A 22,444-nucleotide genomic window follows, 5' to 3' on the forward strand; every position below is an offset into this window, starting at 1 on the left:
GTATGCAGAGCATAACACAGTCCAGTGTTTACGCTTCATCCTTTATCCCACATGATGCTCAGGGAGAGCGCATTTTAGGCTATGTGAGACAAGCCTGGCTCATAGCTCATATATCAGTATAAATGCACAGAGATATGAGCCATGATTCAAGATTCAACATTCAAGATATCTATTTGTCACACTCATACAAGTGTACATGTGTGTGTGTGTGTGTGTGTGTGTGTGTGTGTGTGTGTGTGTGTGTGTGTGTGTGTGTGTGTGTGTGTGTGTGTGTGTGTGTGTGTGTGTGTGTGTGTGTGTGTGTGTGTGCGTGCGTGCGTGCGTGCGCGCGTGCGTGCGTGCGTGAGCGCGCATGTGTGTGCGTGTGTGTGTTGGTGTGGCCTGCTTCGGCAACACTATGCTAACAATATAATAAAAACAAAACAAACAATACATAATAAAAAAACAAGGTATAATAAAGGCTCAAGGCTCATGGCTCATGGCTCATAGCTCTGTAAATGCACAGAGCTATGAGCCATGAGCCATGATCCATGGCTTGTCCCACACAGTATGAATTAGGCTTAAGAACAGGGAGGACGAAGAACGATTCATCCAAGCAACTTTAAATCGTTGTGGCCAATGTTGTTTGTGTTCGCTAATCAACACTAGACAGATGACAACATGTGGTAATCGGACAGCAGCTGTTAAGTAGGGTCTGGTTGAATTTAGCAGGGATGGAAGACATTTTTAGGGCTTCTGTGTGAACTTCTTCTACATTCCTTCTACATTCCACAGGTCTCCCAATAAAGACATTTGATTGGAATAGAGAAAGAGAGAGTGATTAGGGTTTCTCCTAAATAAACGTCATGGGCAGTGCATGTGTGCAGACCTGGCCTCTTAACCAAGATTTAGCTGATTAGTCTCAGACAGAACCCGGGGCTAAAGGGCAGGAGGAGTCGCAACTCATACACAGACCCACACACACATATACACACTCCCCCTGACGCAACGCACACATGCACACAACAACAAGCGAGGATTTGCTAACTGCCGCTATAGCCTCATGGTGGGTAATATAACGTATACAAGCATACACACATAATGACTGTCTGGCCCATAAAAACAACGACCCCAGAAGAGCTCCGCGCTAGCGGACGGCCAGACAGCCGACGGCCAGACAGCAGTGTGTTTACACCGATGGGTAGAGAAAGTGGGCCTCCAGTGTGACCCAATGGGATGCTGACACTGGAGCATGGCCACTTGTGGTCATTGCGTGTAGTGGCCTAGTAGTAATGTGGAGCTGGCAGGCAGCGGAGGGGGAGGGTGGCTGTGGAGGCGGCAGTGCCTCAGCCAACCCGTGGTCTAACGGTGGTTAACCAGTCCGGGTCACCTACACTTCCCCTGGCCTCTGTCCCAGGGAGGAAAAAACAGTCTAGTCAAAATAATGGTGTCATTTTGGGCCCTTAACGCTGGAGCGAGGAGGGGGGGTACAAATTTAGCAACAGCAAAGCGGAGGGAGGGGGGCTGAGACAGATTAAGCAACCAGCGAACAAAATATCTTTTCTCTTCTTTTTTTTCCTTTTCAAATAAGCAGTCTTAAATGCGTGGCGTGGTTCCAGCGCAGGCTGTAAATTCAGATGTGTCAGCCTACGCAAGCAATTATAACTGGGTTCTGTCTTCCGCTACTCTCCCTCCCTCTTCTACCCAGTCCACCATCCTCCCCATCATCTCTTCATCCCTCTTTCTACTAGTTTGTACTCCTCTTTTCATGAGGGACCAGTGATGTGCTTGGCGTGCACGAGAAACTGACGGTGTGTGCACGTTCGTGTGTGTGTGCATGCGGCATGCCCTCCAGACTCCAGACCTGTCTCACATGCCACTGTGAGTGCCATGGGACCAAAAAGTATTTACCACCCTGGTGACCTGGCATCTGCTAAGGAGACTCGTCCATTTAGATTGAAGGACCAGATATACCTGTAAAAGAAGGTTCAACTCACCCCATTTCAGTGACTATGCCTCACATACGTATACACTTGCAGAGTTCTAACCTTTGTAACCTCACGAGAAATTCTTGGCCATAACTATAATCTGGGTTTTTATAGAAACCTAATTTATTTCAAATGATAACCAACGTGACCATAATAGATTAAGCCCTCCGGTAGATTAGTATATGCAATCACTATATTATACCTATATAACTACAGTATAATACTATAGAATATTCCTATTTGTAGGGACTTATTTCCCCAACCACTTTTTTCCAGTAATTCTAATCTTAAACCCATCTCTAAACCTCAGACGCGGCAGAGATACTCTTCTCAGACATTAGGCTAGCAGTCATCCTGCACCAGCTCTGGAAGCAGGATGTGTTGGTGATGAGACACGCCGTGATTACCCTTTAGAGGAAAACCACGACTGGTGACTGTCAGCCTGCGGAATGAAGACGTTAGCGGGGGAGAGTCATTAAAAATGCTTTGTCTTTTTGCACACAAGGATTGATTATGGTGATGACAGACGTTGAAGATGAACTCATTGACACTTGGGTTGGTGTCCCAATTATAACTCCTACATAAACCTGCCCTCAGCATATATTTCACTATGAAAATCATAAAGCTTTCTGTAAAGACATCATATATAGCTCGGGTGGCACGGGGGCACAGAGTCTAGGCAGGGGTTTGAATCCACCGTGGTGCATCCGGCTTGCGGAGCATCTCTAGACGAACACAATTGGCCATGTTCTGGGGAGGGAAGCCGGAGGGGGAGAGTGATGATCTTTGTCACTGCATGTACTTCTACAGGCTGGGGCGTCACCTGTCAGCAGGTAATGTTGAATGCATGGTTGGAGTAGGACAAAGGTGCTACGCCCTCCTGGCCCTGCTACCATCCAGTCAGGTTTGGAATGGTTCTAAAGACTGTGGAGACTGTGTCTGAGTTTGCACCAGGCCACTGGGCTACAGTGAGTCAACAGGCCACCCTGGCCACTGAGGACACAATATGCTGCTTGCTGTGCCAAAAATAGCTGATCTACAAGCTCAGAACGTGTTGCGGATACGATGCATTGTGAGCTTATAGATCAGCTAGTTTTGATGTGCGACACCATCGTACAACAAAGTATAAATCAGGCTTATCTCACAGAGCAAGGGAGCATTTGGATGTACAGTATACTTACTTGTTTTGAAGCAACTGTTCAACAACGCATCTCATCTCAATCGTCTCAGTTTCTCCATCCATCTATGGTCACAAAACTTCATCTGTACCTTAAACATCTGCAGAGAATCCAGGATCTCAGTACCTCAGTTGAACCATGCAGGCAGGCCCTTTGAGTAAACATCGCTCAATTACTTTAACAATGCTTAATAGGATATTGTGGCTTCTCCGCAAACTCAAAACAGGCCTCCTTCGACCCTGAAAATAGCAGCGAGTGGAAATCCACGGGACAGGCCTTCGTCACTGGTTGCCCAATAACATGAGACTGGCTTCCCCTTAATAGAGCACGGAGCCAAGCTCCCACTCACCCTGGCTGTTGCTGACGTAGAACGGCTCCAACGTGTCACAGGTCGTGACACAGTAGTGGTGAGACACATGTTGACACAGACAGTTTCTGCTGTTTTTATGTGATGATTGTTAACCAAGCACTGCTAAAAATATCTGCAGGCAAAATTGAGGGGGAGGCCAGCCTGGCCAGGAACATGGTATTGGCATTTATAAGGGAGTCGTCCACTCCTACATAGACAAGATTATGCATTGTAAAAACACTGTCTTGTTAGTGCAGTGTGGATATGCTCCATTCTGTTCATGTCATTATAGGTGAAAATTTCCCAAAATATCAAAACAATAGTAAATATTGCCGATCTTCAAACTCACTAAACGTCATATCGCGATGAGTTGTGAGCTTGTAGATCGGCTATTTTGTCTATTTTTGAAATAGGGCAATAAATTGAGAGGATGGCCTCTTTGGATTGGAGCTATAGAGCGTCGCAGTTCCCGCCCACTTCCTGTTTTTTTTGGTGCCGGAAGAAAAAACTCAATGCATTTTTCCATTGACATTTCCAAAAATATTTATATCTATTAATTTAAGCCTCGAATCAAGCCATCATGACATGACATGAATCATGACCATAAAACGTTTGATTCTGTGATATATTTTTTTTGAAAACGGCAAAACAAAGGGTATTTATTAAATATAGTATATCATATAATTAAATATAAAATTTTAAAAAATCACAGAAAAAAACGTTTTATGGTCATGATTCATGTCATCTCATGATGGCTTGATTCGAGGCTTAAATTAATAGATATAAATATTTTTGGAAATGTCAATGGAAAAATGCATTGAGTTTTTTCTTCCGGCACCAAAAAAAACAGGAAGTGGGCGGGAACTGCGACGCTCTATACTGTGTACTGTTGTGAGGTCTTATGTTTGTGTTCGACTACTATGAAATACTGCTAGAAAAAGACAAACATTGATTTAGGATGCATTAAAAAGAAGAAGTTAAAACTATGGCCTTTTTTCTTCCATTGCTGTACTGAGAGAGAGAATCAACTATTTTATTATGGTGTGCCTCACATTTCATTTACTGGTTTTAGTTGTTGACCAGCTTTAATGCCATTGGTGCCAAGTCAACATATTTAAGTTATAAGAGGCTAATTGACCCAGAGGTATACTAACGTATATGATTCTGTTTCTGTCTGATTTATGTGCTTGATCGTTATCGCATTTCTTCCTCAAGAATAAATCCCTTCTATGCAGAAACCCCAAACTATACTCACTTCAATTTTCAATTCAATGGATGAAAGCGAATAATATATTATATAAAAAACATGAATAACATACATTTATCTTCATCTATTAAAAGTTTTCAGAGCATTTCCCCTTCATCTAAAATGTAATCCTAATAATGGTGTAAAAACAGAAACATGCTACATGCAATCATGTAATCCAGCCCATGTGTTCCCCACCACTCTACGCTTGCACCCTTCATTATCTTCCCCTGGACTTTCTATTTCTACTATGCACTGTTATATTGGAATCCCGCAGTTTGTACTGAGTAAAATAGAGAGTAAAAATGTTACTTCCGGAGACCATGTAGGAAAGCAGAGGCAGGCGGTGTAATGATAACCACATCCTGTGGCTAACAGGAAATGCTAGGTAAATGATAGGCTTCATAAATGAAGGTCTGCTTGGTTTGCCATCACACCCATCAAATAGATCCCAACCGTAAATCATTTTTATCTACCTCCGCATTTGGATTTGATGATCTTTGCAAATGTGTATGTGCCTCCCTCGGAAACGCCGATCATTTACCCTGTTGTAAATGTCACTGATCCGGTGCATTTTGTTACTGAAATAATGATCCTGTTTCAGTTTCCCTTTCATACACATTACATCTCTCACATAGAGTAGCTGTAATTTTTAATACTCCTCTCTCTTACATAAGCCCGTTGACATGTCCCTGCATGCCACTGAGGTAGACCTCTTCATGTGAATTAGGCCCTACTTTTGACTCATTTTCTCTGTCTTGTTTACATGCTACCTTTATGTGTCTTGAACAGGGTGGTCATAGACATCATAAAAAATTTGAGTAATGAATATGTTTTCTCCGCTGGCTTCCTATGTGGAACAGTAGTTATTATCAGACTCCTTCATTGAGGAATCACAATCTTGAGTGTTGCCTAAACATGTAGGATTTCTTAATCCCATGAAATTCAGGAGCAGATTTGAACACGATATTCAGTTGCTTTGATGTAACAAACCAGTCCAGGAACACTTCTAGACAGACAAGTGCCATTAAACTCCAAAGACGCGGCTAAACACACTTGCGATGTTCATGAAAACAGGCGGTTAACAGTGGTTTAACTATGTCTGAATGTTGCACAAGAGATATTTTCAAGTGTAAACAATTCAATAATGTCAGAGACATCACTGTTTTATATAACTATCCATAAAAAGGGGTGGCTTTCTGGGACACTTATTTAAATCACAATGTCTTTATTTTCTTGTCCGTATTTTTTACGAGACATCTTGCCTTTTCCAGAGGGATACCACTAAGCTATAAAATGGTTGGCTTTTTATCCAGTGTTACATAATTTAGATTTTTCTTTTAACCTAGTTTTCTTTTAATTTGATGTTTTTCCTTACGTTTATGGTGACACAAGAGTATGCAGACAGTCTCTGAAACATTGGAGCCAGATCATATATCGGCCAACATCAATATATACCTCCAATTGTATCTGTACTGTATCACAAGCCCTAGCATTTGATGAGGGTATGAAGTACCCAGTGTATTTCAGTGACTTGACTGACAAGCAAAAGTTGAATGAATAAATTAATTCATCCATAATTTATAAATAATTTGCACACTCTCAGGATTAAATGAACCACTCAGACCCTGTAGTAAAACGGACCTGAGTTGCACTGTACTTGGTGCGTTCTTTTTCGATCTACACAAAACGTGACGCGTTGTGAGCTTGTAGATCGGCTATTTTTGGTGAATGTTCCCCACAGAATTGGGATGCTGTAGATTGACATTTACAAAAGTACATGCCCCCAGCACAGATACATGCAACCTCATAAATGCAGTACCCACCCACCCACACACACACACGCACGCACGCACGCACGCACGAACGCACGTGTGTTCCTTACCACACCAGGCAGTAGGGACCAAGCAAGACAAGACGTATCACGTCTCTCCTCAGTGTGAGCAGACACTGTTGACTCACTGTAGCCCAGAGGCCCATAGCCTGTGTCCCACCACAACTATGCACTGTCTGACCAGAGCCTCGGAGCAAGGGTGTGTAGACTCTCGCTCTTTCTCACATACGCACAGGCGCAAGCATGCATGCACGCATGTATAAACTGCACACACACGCATGCACGTGCGTGCGTACAGTAGATGCATGCATAGACAACACAAGACACGCACATGTAAGGCACGCACGCACGCACAACACACACACACACACACACACACACACACACACACACACACACACACACACACACACACACACACACACACACACACACACACACACACACACACACACACACACACACACACACACACACACAGGTAGCAGTCATATAGATGCATACAGTACACAGTCTCAGTCTGTGGTTTGCCCTTTAATTCATCCAGCAGTCACAACCATCACACGAGGGGCAAAACAGAAGCTTTCTGTCTGTCTTACTGTAAGTTACTGTAACTTATTGCATCAGAGGCCTGTCTCAAAGATGTTTTGACAGAGCACAGATTATGCTTCATTTATATTCCGTCGTTCAACCGGTACTGCTCTCGAAAGTAGCCTATCTACAAGCTCACAACGCAGCTCATCCAAGTATAAATCAGGCTTTAGTACGTACATTGTCAGATCATTCTTTATAGCCTCTCGGCAAAACCTCTCATGTTGAAAGGCTCCCTCTCTAGTCTCCCTCCATATGACCTGAGGGTGCAAGACACGCGAGTGCATCTCACCATGGCGCCAAGTACTCCTTGGTACACAGCCCCATCCTCAATATGCACCAGTCCTCACATGGGAAAACTGCCTTCCATCAAGTGGTACCCAGGGATGCTCAGCTATCAGCTATCAGCACAAACACACACACACACACACACACACACACACACACACACATGCACACACACACACACACACACACACACACACACACACACCACGTACACACACACACACACACACACACACACACACACACACACACACACACACACACACACACACACACACACACACACACACACACACACACACACACACACACACACACGCACACACACACACGCACACACACACACACAGGACAGGACAGGACAGAATGAAATGTGCACTGACAGACACAAATGTGCAGGCCCACTTGCACAGCCACCTACACTTAGACACAAACTCAGACACCCACATACCCATCCGCACATAGCACCCACACACACACCCCCCCACACACACACAGTCTCACCACAAACATGCACGTGCAGACGAACTAACACACCCCGTCATTCACAGTCCTGTTTACCCAGGACCATCGCAACTCTATAGCAGTCAACCCCATCATTCCTAGGATTCTTATGTACCAACACTACTTCATCAGGTTCACAGAGGCGGCTTCCGTCTGTTCATCAAAGGCAGGACTCATGTAGGCACAGAAGAATAATGCTGTCTTATGTGATGATAGATACCATTCAGAGGGGGACAGGTAATGTAAAAATATTAAAACAAATATTATAACTGAGCTTTCTTATATAAATCCTGATATTTGATTAAAAGAAATGTTATGTGCTTTCTCAATTACTTTTCATGTTGTTGTATGGTCAGCACACATAATCTCCAACCGAAACCTCAAATTAAAAAGAGTAGCTACTAGTCAAGTGACTTAGCTCATGTCCTTGTTCCCAACAGGCTTGTCTGTGCAAGACTGCCATCTATGGGCCACTAAACAAAACACTAATTGAGAGGGGGGGAAGACAAACCTCCAAATATTAAATTGCTACATTATGTAATTTAGATTAAATCTTAAAGCTGAAAATTCTTCATCATACAAAGTGTTGAGAGTGAATATATCCACGACATCTGTTCTCGTTCTGTCCTGAGCGCTGTACCAGATCCGCTGCACCAGATCCGCTGCACCGCCCCGATCCAAACATTTCCTTCTGACGCGATGGTTCCTTGTGCCGATACCTCTAGATTGGGCCGTCTAATGGTATTAGCTCCACTTGCGGTTTCTAGAATGGCCCTCCTAAAGGCCTCACCATGGGTTTGTTGGGCTTCTTCCTCACGGAAGACACAGGCTGGGGCGCTAACCCATACTGCTCCCGGTATGCCATCTATATTCCGGCTGTCACCCGTCTCTCCGGTGGTCACCAAACTATTCCTGGTTGTCACGTAGTCTAATTCCTATGAGCCACTATAAATAGAGTCACTAACTATAAAGAATACATCACATGGATGCACCTGGGATGTATCATCAGTGTTGTAGCCTGGGGTCATAGGGTCTTTCGGGTCTCGCAACATACACCCTCGCCCAGGTGACCCAGCCGGGGTTGATCAAGCCCCAACTTACATCCCAAGTAGCTACCCACGGTCAGTCCTATAGGGAAAGACAGGGCCACTCAGTCCGCTTCTCCGGAACTACTCTGCCTGAACACGGGAAGGCTCTGGCACGTGGAGGGACTAGGCTCTGTGGGTGGCCTCCTGGCCGGGCTCCTCCTTCGTCTCACCAGGTCCATAACCTGAGCGCTGTACCAGATCCGCTGCACCAGATCCGCTGCCCTGTCCCGATCGAAACATTTCCTTCTGGCATGATGGTTCCTTGGGCCGATACCACTAGATTGGTCCGTCTAATGGTATTAGCTCCACTTGCGGTTTGCTAGAATGGCCCTCCTAAAGGCCTCACGGTGGGTTTGTTGGGCTTCTTCCTCACGGAAGACACAGGCACTGTGTCACAGGTTTATAGGTGTAAAGAAACACTTTGTTTGCGTGCTCCATAATTTTGTAGTTTTTTTGTGAGAAGGGAGAGGATAGAGACAAAGTAAGAGCCAGACAGAAATAAAAAAAACACAAAGTTTCTATCAAACACATGCACCCGTGGCATTCGTGTCCGTGGGCGCTATCCCTGATGCCCAGTGCTGAATGGAGCAGATGACAGGACACATTACTATATAGAACTTTAGGCCATAATTCTATTTTTTTCCTTTGTAGCAGGTCAATGAGAGAGAGAGAGAGAGAGAGAGAGAGAGAGAGAGAGAGAGGTGGGATGAGCCAGAATATAGACAAAAGCGATCTGAATCAATGGTTCCCAAGCCATGTGGCCCATAGGTCAGGAACCTATCTCCTGTTTCTGAGGCAGCTTGATATACAGTACAGTACACCCCCTGGACATGACGCTAGTGTATCACAGGGACGACTATACTCTCAATCCAAGCCTTGATGCTGAGTTCCAAGCAAGGAGGCATTGTGGGTATAATTTACAATTAACAGATGCTAAATGTCTAAACAGTTTAGACTTAATCTCGAGCAATTTACGGTAAGCAAGGTAAACAACCGAGGTAATACATCAAATGCATACAAAATAGTAATCTAGGATCATATCGTAAACCACAAACCTATCATCAGTCTAAACAGTATATAAATTAAAAAAAATCTGTGCATTGAAAGTTGAAACTATACAAACAATAGGATACCTGGTAGACAAATGAACTTGGCATCTGTCTACATAACATGCTATCTAAATGTCATTTTAACCTTTGCATAAGCCTGCAAGGTTGTCAAGGCTAGGGCAAGTGCTACGGCATGTGCTATGGGCTAAAGTGGAGTCTGAAGAGGTGAGTCTTCAGATTACGGCGGAAGATTGGGAGTGAGTCTGCAGAGAACCTTTGGTATGACTCGCCAGGGATTGAAACCCGACATCCCAATCTCAGGCCGGACACTCTAATCACAAGGTCACTGAGCTGGTTATATGGCCTATGACCGGTACAGCACATATCCTTATAGCCTGACTAACCTGACAATTTGCCATCATTTTCTTACATGTGGACAGTAACATTACAAACAACTGTGACGTCACGACGTTTAATGTTGGTTTTAACAGCTTACTGGTTTTAAATACAGCCAACAGTAATATGACGAGTTTTCTCATGTGTTTTGTGATGTCCAAATTGAGGGGGTATGGGGCTTTATGATTATTTTTGCCCTGGGAGCAACATAGCCTTGCACCAGCCCTGCTTTTATGTTTTGCTCCATGTTTAACTGGAATCCTCGCTTTGAACTGTATGGTGATTACTGGATTATCCTTTCTAAAGACTGCATTTACTGAACTGGTCAGTCAGATCAGGCAACAAACCAAGAGCTCATAACTCATCGCATGCCCCTCTTCTTATGCAGTTCTCACCTGCCCAAGATCCAGAGTTACGTTCACCTTGTTGTAGCCCAGTCCTCTGGAAAGAGGAGGAGATTGCCACCAGCGCTCCATTCCATCAATGGCGTTGGTCACCCGAGCTTTGCTTGGGTCATTCTCTCTCTAGGTCGTCCTCAGACAAGCACCTCCATCGTTGACCTTGCCTCCAGTCATCCTGGTTCTCCATACATCTGGCCAGCTCGTCGGTACTTTGCGCTCCTGCATCTACGTCCACGTATGTTAATGTGGGGCATCCTCGTGACCGGTGCCCATTTGTTGGTTCCCACAGCACCAAGTTGCTGGCTGGCAGTTCTTGATGTCTTTGGCAGTGTCATTGGCATTGCAGTAATCGTAGAACTGTCCCTACACAGTGGATGGAAATTGTTGGCACTTGTAAGTTGTATATCGTTGCTGTCGGGCAGAAACATCTTATCTCCATATTCTAACTTTTTGTGTTTTTTTGTAAATGAATGCCCTACTTGATCATACTACAGCGTCACACTAAAGCATAAAAAGTAGCAGATCTACAAGCTAGAAACGCGGCACGAAGCTATACGTGTTTTGATTAGATCTGCTACTTTTGCTACTTTTGAATTTGGATACTAAAAAGTAACAGTTTTGGACATGTGAGACGATGAGAGAGGAGGTGTATCAGAAAAACGAAAACAAATTTCAAATCACATTCATAGAACAGAAAATGACCTTGAGCAAGTACAAAACATGAGAAATAGGCTACCGTCTGCAAGTAAGAATGAGAGTATATAGTCTACCACAGTATCCTAAACTAAACTGGGGGGTAAATTACAGTTAAATTACAGTAAAATGATATCCAAATGGAAAAATGACAGCAGTGGGAATAACTGTCCTTCAAAATAAGTCTTGAGGGCACAAGCTCATAGTAGCCTAACTATGATTTGAAAGGGTCTTTGGTACTGTACAGTAACAGTGACAGGGTATCATAACTAACATTTGCATATCAAAACTGTAACCCCAGTCAGCAGCATGCATATGCAAACATATACAACATATTTACATGTAAACTCATTCTCAATAGAATTCATGAATTACACCTAACAGGCATTATGGTATGGGTACACATGTTCAATTTCTAATCTCTCTCAACAATATTTGACAGATAGGCTAACTCACCAGAGATCACACAGGGATTTTACACAACAAAAGCTTGTGGCATGAAAATTGCTTAATAAGAGTCTATTTTACTTAACTGTAAAATAAAATAAAGCTAATAAAGCAAAGTGATGAATAATACTTTGGATGAATCTGAATATTTGTTGTGACAACAAATCTATGCAACAAATCTGCACTGTTCTCCATGGAGTCTAGAAAGTTGGCAATCTGGAGCAGCAGCGCCCTCTAGAGCACGTAAGGTTTTCAAACTTTTTCATGTCGAGGAGGAGGGGTCCGGGAGGGACCGATATATGAACTCTATGGGAGGGACCCGCGGACCCCCATACAAGCCAATATTTATGTACTTTTACTCGAGTAAATTTTGAATGCCGGACTTTTGCTTGTAACAGAATATTCTACATTTCAGTATCGATACTTTTACTTAAGTAACAAATGTGTGTGAGTAGAGTACTTCTTCCACCACTGGTCCCCGGACCACACTTTGACAACCGCCCTGGTGAAGCGAGGTTAAATAGGTGACATCATCAAGTATGCGCCGCCACCTCCATGAGTCTTGTGGCTGGTGTGTAATTGTCAATGACAACAGTGTGTACTCTGTGTGCTAAAAGACGATATTTGGTCAACCGTAACGTGTTCCAACATGCAGAGAGCTGCACACGTTGCTCTGCGAGAGTGGTCGCAAAATGTCAATCTATCGATAGTTCGGCAATGTTTGAAATTCAGAGGTAAGCTGTTAGCCAATGCTAAAAACACCATTCACCTGAGCAGCGAGCACGTTAGCTAGCTCCACACTGTGCATGATTAGCCTTGGATCAAGACTATCATAGATGTATTTTATCGAGTCTGACTGTTACTTTTGTATCTACGATTGTCTTGGCCTGCACGGTGCACCCCCCAGTACGTCCTGCACTTTCACCAGTAAACTTCTCGTACTTCTCCGTATATGTACAAAAACTATATATATAAAGTTCTTACCCGGTTGCCCCAAATGTTAACTAGCGCTGCGGAGTCTTTGAGCACTGTATTAGTCCATATTTTTTCAATAATGTGTTTTAATCCCGTCTGTGACTGAACGCCATTCCCCCCCTTGTTTACTTCCTGTTTACATTGAGTGCAATTCCGGCTTTCACCGGATGCGTCCCGTCATCACCGCCCATTGAGGAATACAAGGAACTTCCGACAGAATCCGACACAGACGGGATTAAAACACTTCTTTGTTGAAACATACGGACCAATATAGTGCACAAAGACTCCGAAGCGCGAGTTAACATTTGGGGCAACCGGGTAAGCACCGTATATATATGTTTTTGTACATGTACGGAGACGTACGGGCTTTACTGGTGAAAGTGCAGGACGCACTGGGGGGTGCTAGCCAAGACTATCGTAGATATAAAATTGTCAAAATCGATTAATGTATGATAGTCTTGATCCAAGGCTAGTGAACGATCTCTGTTGTTATTCCCACAAAAGCACAAAAGCATTTTGTTTAGTAAAAACCGGATCACTGAATGACAGCATATCCTAATGGCCTAAATTCTATATGGAGTTTTGTTTGCAATTGTTTCTAAAACAAAAAAAATCACAAAGTGAGTATAATTATTTTTTTTACTCTTAATTAGCTCTCTTGGGTATGAGCCTAATAAGTGGTTCTCAACCATTTTCATGTCAAGGACCCCCAAATTCATATGTATTTGGCCGCAGATCTCCATCTGAAAATATTTTGTGCCCCATAAGAGAAGATTTGTGTTAAAACATTTCTAAATTATTACAAATTTCCCCCCAATTTTTTTTTTGTTTTTTTTTTTTTAAATGGCTGATCCACAAGGCCACAACACGTCCAATTCTGATAAGTGTGAACTTGTATATCTGCTATTTTGAATAGCCAAAGCATAACATAGAGTTAAAGTGGTTAAACTTATGTTGATGCTATATTAACTCATTTTGCTGGGGACCCCTTGGAACCCCTTCAAGGACCACTGGAGGTCCCTGGACCACACTATGAGAACCACTGGCCTTAATGGTGGCAAATTGGAGAACCTACTTGTTAGGAATGGCTTTTAGTGGGGTTTCGTTCAGATTTCAGCCCCAAAGAACAGTAGGCTTCTCCTTGCACCTTCTGTTCTATACTAAGAAGATACTAAAGTTACTGATCCATCTGTTGAACCCATTAAAATTGATGATTGAACACTTTATCAACAGTTTACAAAAAAAGCACTGAGGTACAGATTCATACAAAAGGATGCTAAAAGGATAACCCAAGAAAGCCTATTGCATGTTTCCATTGGGGTCCTGTGTATTCAATTCATCGAAAAAAAACGTGAAAGCATCTGTGTCAATTTTTGATTTTTGTGTTGGCTATTAAAAAATAGCAGATATACAAGCTCACAGCGCGTCGCTTCGTGCCGCACTGCGAGCTTGTACATCTGCTATTTTGGATTTAAGCTTAAAAAATCTTGAAAGTGAGAACTACTGATTTAGAATGCATTTGTAGAACCAGCCTCAGGTCTTTTAATGTGACTACATTCTTGGGCATGTGCTCCAGCAGGCCCCATCTTGGTGACTTCGCGGGGATACAGTGTGCTTCCACCCCCTCGAGACAGTGAAGAGAAGGCAATGCTGGACAGAATGTTACGTGTGGATCATGCAGGTGAATATGGTGCCAACCGCATTTACGCTGGCCAGATGGCAGTGTTGGGAAGATCTCAGATGGGACCTCTTATCCAGGTACGGGCAGAATTCATCACGCAGGCTTCTAGCTCAGTGGTTCCCAACCTTTTCAGGCCGTGACCCCCCAACGTATTCATATTTGAACTGGGGACCCCCACCCTGACAAGCACTTGGAATCTAGGAGTTTTTTTGGCCTCTTTCTTATGTTATTTGACAATTTGGCCAATGTTTGACCAGTTTTTATAATATAGTTTGTTGCTAACCTTTGATGCAGTAATGGTCTTTTTCTTTTCTTTCTTTCTTTTTATTATTATTATTAATAATTATTATCATTTTATTAAAAAGGTCTTAAAAGTCATTAAATTGTCACTTCACTGTCATCTGGGGACCCCCCCAAAATCATGTGGGGACCCCCCTGGGCGTCCCAATCCACAGGTTGAGAACCACTGTTCTAGCTAAAGAAAACATAACAGCAAATCTTATTAGACTAACTTTTTTGCAGTCTCACAGCTATTATTACTCCTTGTTTCTACAGCAAATGTGGGATCAAGAAAAGAAACATCTCGCAAAATTCAGTGAAATCCTGGCTGAGAACAGAGTTCGCCCAACAATATTATTACCCATATGGAACATCACTGGATTTTTATTAGGTTGGTAAAGCCACAGAATATCTGATTCACTTAGAGTAAAGAAATGCTTTGTACAGTTATTACACATGATCTGATCTAGTTATCCTTTGTGCTATTTGGGATTTGTACTCGTATAGAAACCTGGCTTATATGATAAAGGAAAGGTAAGTCCTAATGTGAAAGTTTGGCTGCCATTGAGTTTGGCTTGTAGGAAACCACATCAATGATCAATGTTTTGTTAATTTAGGGGCACAACTCCACCGGAATACTCAACAGTAAAACCAAGACAGAAACACAGAAATGAAGACAATTTTGATAATCTTAAAATAAAATAGTAATTGCCAGTATGCCTGCATTACAAATCTGTGTGATGTTTTACATTTGCCTTTTAAAGTTGTGTTGTGTTGTGTTATGCTATGCTTGCTTATTATGCATTGTTCATTGTAATTCATTTACCTATTTTAGTGTACGTTTATTTTCTGAGCTTGTAGGCACTATTCAGTACTTGTTGTCTTGTGCAGGTGCATCCACAGCCCTGCTGGGAAAGGAGGGAGCCATGGCATGTACTGTGGCTGTCGAGGAGAGCATCGCTGAGCACTACAACAGCCAGATAAGAGCTCTAATGGAGGAGGACCCAGACAGATACACTGAACTCCTCCAAGTGAGTCAGCTGTTTGTTTATTTTACTTACTTAAATAATGAGGCCATCTCCCTTTTGCTAGATAAATCTTCCATACAGGATGCAGACTTCAATACAAATGGGAAGCCCTTTTAAGGAAGGGAAAACGTTAATCCAGATACACCAGCTAATCAGAGATCTCTGCCTACTGATGGTGACATCTAAATTCACTGACTAGGCTAAAACTGGGTGGAAACAATTTGGACATTTAAAATGCAGAGTGGTCCTTCACATGGGATGCCGGTATCAGGATTGGTTTTCAAAGCAGTGGGTGTAGGTTTGTTACCACTGGTTTTCTCCGGCATCCAAGCCCATACATTGAATTTAGATTTCCCCAGATCAGTAGGTGGAGCTATCTGATCGCCTGGCTACGTGAGACTAGTGATAAAGCATTATCTCATCAATCAACTCTGGCACTGGACAATAAGTGGTAAACTGGTCATTTGGTTTATTTTGCAAGATAATAAAGGAATTCCGAGATGAAGAGCTGGAGCATCATGATACAGGATTGGAGCATGATGCTGAATCTGTAAGCATTCTTTAATCAATATTTAACCATGACAGCAGTCTTAATACTTGCTTTATAAATGCTTTCAGTATGAGATAAACTCTTGTAGAAGTATAGTTTTAGTTAATAATCAAATAAATTAAAGGGTGTTGTCTTAGTTTTGATCTTCTTGTTGAATAATGTTTATTTTTCTGTGGTGTTTTGTTGCTTGTTGCAATATTTAATGTCTGATTATAAAGACCCAATGTTTCACAGACGAGAAGAACATTTTAATGAGTTTCTCTGAAGAATCTCCTCAAATGCTTTGATTTGACAAAAAAACATCACAGATCCTAGCAAATAAAAGCCTTTGCTTCATCTGCAATTCTTCTCTTGTTTTAGGTAATTGGATACTGGTGGTTGAAAAATGGAATACAGCTTGGTTGCAGAGTTGCAATATATGTTTCTGAACGTGTTTAATTGTGTTTTTTTGTTGTGAATTCCTAGAATTATTTCATAAATATTTCAATGTAGATTGTATACAAGGAAAGAATGATGTAATTTGTCTGTGAGGTATTCAAACAATATTGAAATACTGCTTCACTGATAATTAAGCACTTTGTACATGTCATGACAATATTTTTGTTATTTCCTTGCCAAAATAAAAAAGTTGCAAACCGATCTTCATTGCATTATTAACAAAAAAGACTGACTGTAGTGATCCTACTGTGTAATGTCCCATAAAGCAATGTCCATCCTAATTTTCAGAGGCTGAGGCTGACTTGATGTTATTTGATGTTGGGTATAAAAGAAAAACACAAGACAAACATGCTTCTCAAGAAGAAAGAATGTCAAGGATCAAAAACACAATGTCACAGACTTTAGTCCATTGTGGTCCTTGGACTTAACAACAAAATAAAAAAAGAACTGTTTGTTTCCCTTCGCTTCATTTTCTTTACCTCTGAATTGGCCTTGGAAAGGCAATGTTTAAAGATTTTTGTCAGAGACTTGCTGATTACCAAGACAGATAAAAAATACAGCAGTAATGAGGTTATATCGATGTTGGCATACTCATGCCACCCTACCTTTCAACAAACTCCTCTTTCACATATTGCAGGTTATATATCAAGCTGAACAATGGCTTGTCATCCTGGCCTAACAGCTAAGTGCCCTCACACAGCTGTTCAAGGTACATTAGGTTACGGAGAAAGAAGGATTGACAACAGGCTTACCCAGGGGCCCTTAATCTATTAGGCCTTTCAGCAAGGTGAGAAAAGTACTTATTCCACCTATTGATCTGAAGCCCTGACATGTTCAGATGCTGTGCACTACATACCACTGGATAGAGAAGAGACATGGTGAGCCCCATCACATGCACTGACATGTCATTAAAGACCACAAAGCATGTAGTGCATGATTTGAAGGAGAATAATACAAGTTGACAAAATAATGATCAAATTGTCTTCTTCGACAGGGATACAAAGCATCTCAATAACGAACAACACTAAAGTAATCTCAAGCAAAGCTGCGACAGTAACCCATTATGATATTTGATGCTTAGCTTTGTGCATGAGGTTGCTACTTGCCGTGCTGTGTGCATTGGAATTCAGTACAGGTATTTCCCTTGACCTTGCTTCGAGTCTTTGAGCTTTAACCACTTAAACATACTTCGTTGACCGAGAGGGTCTATCCTTACCCCACTCCATTTTAACCTTTATTTATTTGGCTATTTACCTACACCAAATCGCTTCACGAAATCTACAAGCTCACAACATTATGTTGAAGATCTGCAATTTTTGCCGAATGTTCACCTAATATGACATATTAGGGATAATAATAATAGGGAAACGTGGGTTCAAGTGGTTAAGTAAGAGGAGAATTTAACAATATGAGTGCAGACCTTGTATAGTCTTCAATAAAATTGGCTCTCACAGAGATGAACCATAGCCTAGGTTCACAGGCCATGAGCTATTTTTCCCGGCATGAGATCAGAGGAGTTCTTTTAGCTTGGGTGGGTTTACATATCACACCTGACCCTAAGGGTTAACATGCTGTAACTCTGTGGCCTCCATTCCTTCCAAATAGGTTCCCCACTGTCCATGGCAGTGTTGTGGGCACAGCCCAAGATGGAAGAAAATCAACCCAAATAAATAATTTAGATGATTCCCTTACCAGGCTGGTTTAACCTTATACCACCGTACTCATTAAAGGGGGGTGTTACTGAACAAACACTATAGCAATTATTACTATCAGAAGATAGAGCTTTAACTTTTTAACAAAACAATTCACTTTATTTTTGTTTTCTCCATAAAACATCACAGCACATAAAGAATTTATGGCCATATGACAGAGCTATCAAGAAGTGATATGTAATGTCCATAACTAATGACAAAATAGTGACGTACAGGCTGACCATTTGTCAAAAACAATGCTCCCTCTTAGCTCATTTTGCAAACTAGTCCATGAACTTCAGTCCAAGTATGACTAGCATGTGCACCGCATCAACTGCAAGTTGTGTGTGGTAATTACATCAATTTATATTTGTGGATCTGATTCAAATCGGCTGCATTATGTTAAGCATAAAACATATTCAATATTAAAAGGTAAATGTTGCTTGTGTGGGTTAAGGCCAGTCCACACCAATGCAACTCCTTGCAACAAAACAATTTTAGAGACGTGCCATTTGAGGAGTTGCATTGGTGTGGACTGGCTTTTAGAAGATAGCACTGGAAACAAGAAAAAGTGCTCCTCGGAGCACAGGTCTCCGCCAGGTCAGGTAGGTTATTTTTGCCTCCTGGTGGCGCTATAATAGGCCAATTTGAAAAGGGTGCCATTTTTTCCTAGGCCGTGCACAGCAATCGAACACTGCATTCATGATGTGAGGCATTTTGTTCTATAAATGTGTTTTGCTAAATTTGACCTGCTGGTGGCGCTATAACAGGCCAATGTTAAAAGGGTGGCATTTCTTCCTCAACATAGTGTGAATGTGCGTGGAACGTTTCACAGCAATCAGACTGACACACACACACACACAGACGGAAATTGCATGCTGTGTTCATGATTTGCGGCATTTTGTTCAAAACAAGGCACTACTGCAAACTTTAGTTGTTAATCTTTGCCAATCAGGATGGAATATGAAAAATCAAACAGATCCGTGTTGATCACATTACTATAGAGATCACGTGTACCGATTTGCGTGAAATTTGGATAAAATGGGAAGGAGTAATATAAAGATATGTGTTTTACATAAGTCGGCCTCTTGGTGGCGCTTTAAAAGGCAGATGTGAAAAATGCAGGGCAAAGGTTTTTCCTTGGCCTCTAGGGAGTGCGCATACAAAGTTTTGCACAGATCGGTGCAGTTCTAGGTAAAAACATGAATCGGCCTGTTATAGCGCCACCATGAGGCTGATTTGAAAATCTTCAAGTGGCATTTCTTCCTCGGCCTAGTGGGAATGTGGGTGCAACATTTCACGGAAATTGCATGCTGTGTTCATGATTTGAGGCATTTTGTTGAACACGGAGCACTTCTGCCAACCTTGGAAGCCATTTTGAGCCAATCAGGATGGAATATGAAAAATCTGGAAAACCTGTTTTGTTTAATGACTATAGAGATACTGTGTACCGAATTGCGTGACGTTTGGACTAAATCTGTAGGAGTACTGTCAGAAAATGAGTTTAGCAAAAAAGCGGCCTCCTGGTGGCGCTATAACAGGGCCATGTGAAACATTTGGGGCAGAGGTTCTGAATTGGCATCCAGGGAGTGTGTGTGCACAGTTTCGCTGCGATCAAGCCAGCGGTGCCGGAGATTAGCTGTTCACAGACGGACACACACGGACGGACGGACGGACGGACGGACGGACGGACGGACGGACGGACACACACACACACACACACACACACACGGACGGACGGACGGACGGACAGGGGGCAAAACATACTCTCTCGCCATGCCTTTCGGCCTGGCGGAGACAATAAGTAAACAGTGACAAAAAGCATTGCTCTATTTTAGTGACAATATGCAGTTTTGTCAGTGTTCCCATAGTTCCCATTGCGAACCATTATTGCTTCTGAAAAACTTAAGACAGCGCTGTCGCCTCACAGCTAGAAGGTCCTGGGTTCGATTCCCGCCGGGGACGCTGTGGGCGCTGGGGGCGTGTCTTCTCCTCCGCGTCATCAGCGCCCATACCCTAGGTGGGGTTGGCGAAAGGGCCTACTCTGTGTGGAGTTTGCATGTTCTCCCCGTGTCTCCTAGGGTAGTTAATACCCTCACAAAAACATGTAGTAATCCTGGTCACTATACTGCCTCCCCCTGGTCAGCCGGGGCGCCTGATGGAGGGGAAGGGAACTGGTTGGAATAACGTGTTCCTTCCACGCGCTACGTCCAACCAGGGAAACTCCCCCCTGTCAGGTGACAAGAAGGCCAGTTGGTTCTCATGCATTGAAGGAGGCATGAGCTCGGCCCTGGCCTCCCTAAGCTGGTGGGGGGAGTGTAGTGCCCAGGATCACTTAGCAAATTGGCACCGGGTGAAAAACAAAAAGGGTTACAAAATCGAGGGATAAAAATTATGAGTTTAAAAAAAAAGAAGAAAAACAGCCTTTTGTGATAATTAAATACATTCCCAACAGTTTCCAAATGAACAAGGACATTTTTATTTAATAACAGACATTTTTTGTAATAAATCAGTGCTATTGAACACGTCTGTCTGTGTGTGGGTTTTACAAATATTGAACCAATGAAAAGTATTAAAAAAGCGCTTCTGACTAAACCTCCTAACTCCATTGCATCCTCAAATTGTCGGACAAACCACCTTACTCCAACTTGTGGAGTTAGGTGGTTTGTCCCCCATTAATTAGAATGACGAAGTCTCCACATTAATGGTCAAAAACCTCCTAACTGCACTTGAGCTGGGTAAAATGGTGATAATATAAGGACACATTCAAGTATCTGACAATGTATAAAGTCACCATACCGACTTTGATGAGGCAGTAATGTGTTGTTCTAAAAACAATATTTTATTTTTCATTACCTGAAAAGTTAATATTTTGGACATAGCTGGTTTCTGCCCGACAGCAGAGATCTGCAACTGGAGACAGTGAGAGGCTTTTCAAATTAAATATAGGTCATCATAGATTATTTCTGTTATAGCCATAGTGCTGACAGCTTTTACAGCAAGTACACACATGCATTGTGTTTGATGACCAAATTAATAAATACAACCATGAGTGATGTCTCAGTCATGACACAGGTGTTTGTTCTATTAGAAACCATCCACCTACGTACATCTAAATTAGTTGCCATATTTAACCATGAATATTATATCTATTTTTGCGTTTGTACCTCCTTCATTTAGAGTAAGAAATCCAACTCCGATAAACATAAGTTTGATATTTCGCACAATGTTACCACCTATTTTCTGCAGAAAATGAAATGCATGGTAATCAGAAGTTAGAATGAATTGTTTCTTCGCCTAAAATCACCTCAAAAGGAATCTGATATATCGACTGAGAAATCGACAACAAGAATTTGAAAAGAGCAGTAAAACTCAAAGTGGGACCATCTTGCTGCCCGTGAATAATTGTGGCAGTAAATTTTGAAGGGCACGGTCAATATAAATCCTTATAAGCTATAAAAGCTTTCGGATGCAGATCATATTGTTTCTTGGCTTCGATCTAGCTGGACTGTCAAGCCGTAGGCCTTTCTGGGATGCATAGTAACTGAAGCATAGTAGCTCATACATCCATCAAATATCTTCAAGGTGAAATCATTGTCCACTCACTCCACAGATATTCCTCTACACTTATTTAGTGAGAACATTGCTTTGTCTGCTGAGAGCATCTCAGCACTAGAACTACTCTTGCACCTTCATCCAAACATAAGCATAACAAACTAATCCAACTAGGGGTGCAAGTAACAGTTAATTGGACTATTTGATTTAATAGAT

The 22,444-nt window shown here is 42.3% G+C and overlaps 1 protein-coding gene across 2 annotated transcripts; it reads left to right on the forward strand.

The window, feature by feature from the left end:
* The first annotated feature begins 12,585 nt into the window (after positions 1-12,585).
* Positions 12,586-17,183, forward strand: LOC308102630 (5-demethoxyubiquinone hydroxylase, mitochondrial-like). Of its 2 annotated transcripts, none has more exons than XM_080452430.1 (6): positions 12,586-12,765; positions 14,583-14,764; positions 15,243-15,357; positions 15,858-15,997; positions 16,476-16,544; positions 16,905-17,183. In XM_080452430.1, the coding sequence occupies exons 1-6, from the start codon at positions 12,681-12,683 to the stop codon at positions 16,980-16,982; spliced, it is 669 nt and encodes a 222-aa protein (XP_080308556.1). In that variant the 5' UTR covers positions 12,586-12,680; the 3' UTR covers positions 16,983-17,183. The 2 variants fall into 2 exon arrangements, with proteins under 2 accessions (XP_080308556.1, XP_080308557.1); XM_080452431.1 differs by having other exon boundaries at positions 14,586-14,764.
* The last annotated feature ends 5,261 nt before the right edge of the window (positions 17,184-22,444 follow it).

Source organism: Gymnoscopelus braueri, assembly GCF_963280865.1.
Source record: "Gymnoscopelus braueri genome assembly, chromosome: 2".
NCBI classification, from domain to species: Eukaryota; Metazoa; Chordata; class Actinopteri; order Myctophiformes; family Myctophidae; genus Gymnoscopelus; species Gymnoscopelus braueri.

Coding starts and splice junctions, on each gene's coding strand:
- LOC308102630 (XM_080452430.1), top strand. CDS start 12,681: ATGCAGAGAGCTGCACACGTTGCTCTGCGAGAGTGGTCGCAAAATGTC. Junction 14,765..15,242: donor AGATGGGACCTCTTATCCAG/GTACGGGCAGAA, acceptor TTGTTTCTACAG/CAAATGTGGGATCAAGAAAA. Junction 15,998..16,475: donor GATACACTGAACTCCTCCAA/GTGAGTCAGCTG, acceptor TTATTTTGCAAG/ATAATAAAGGAATTCCGAGA.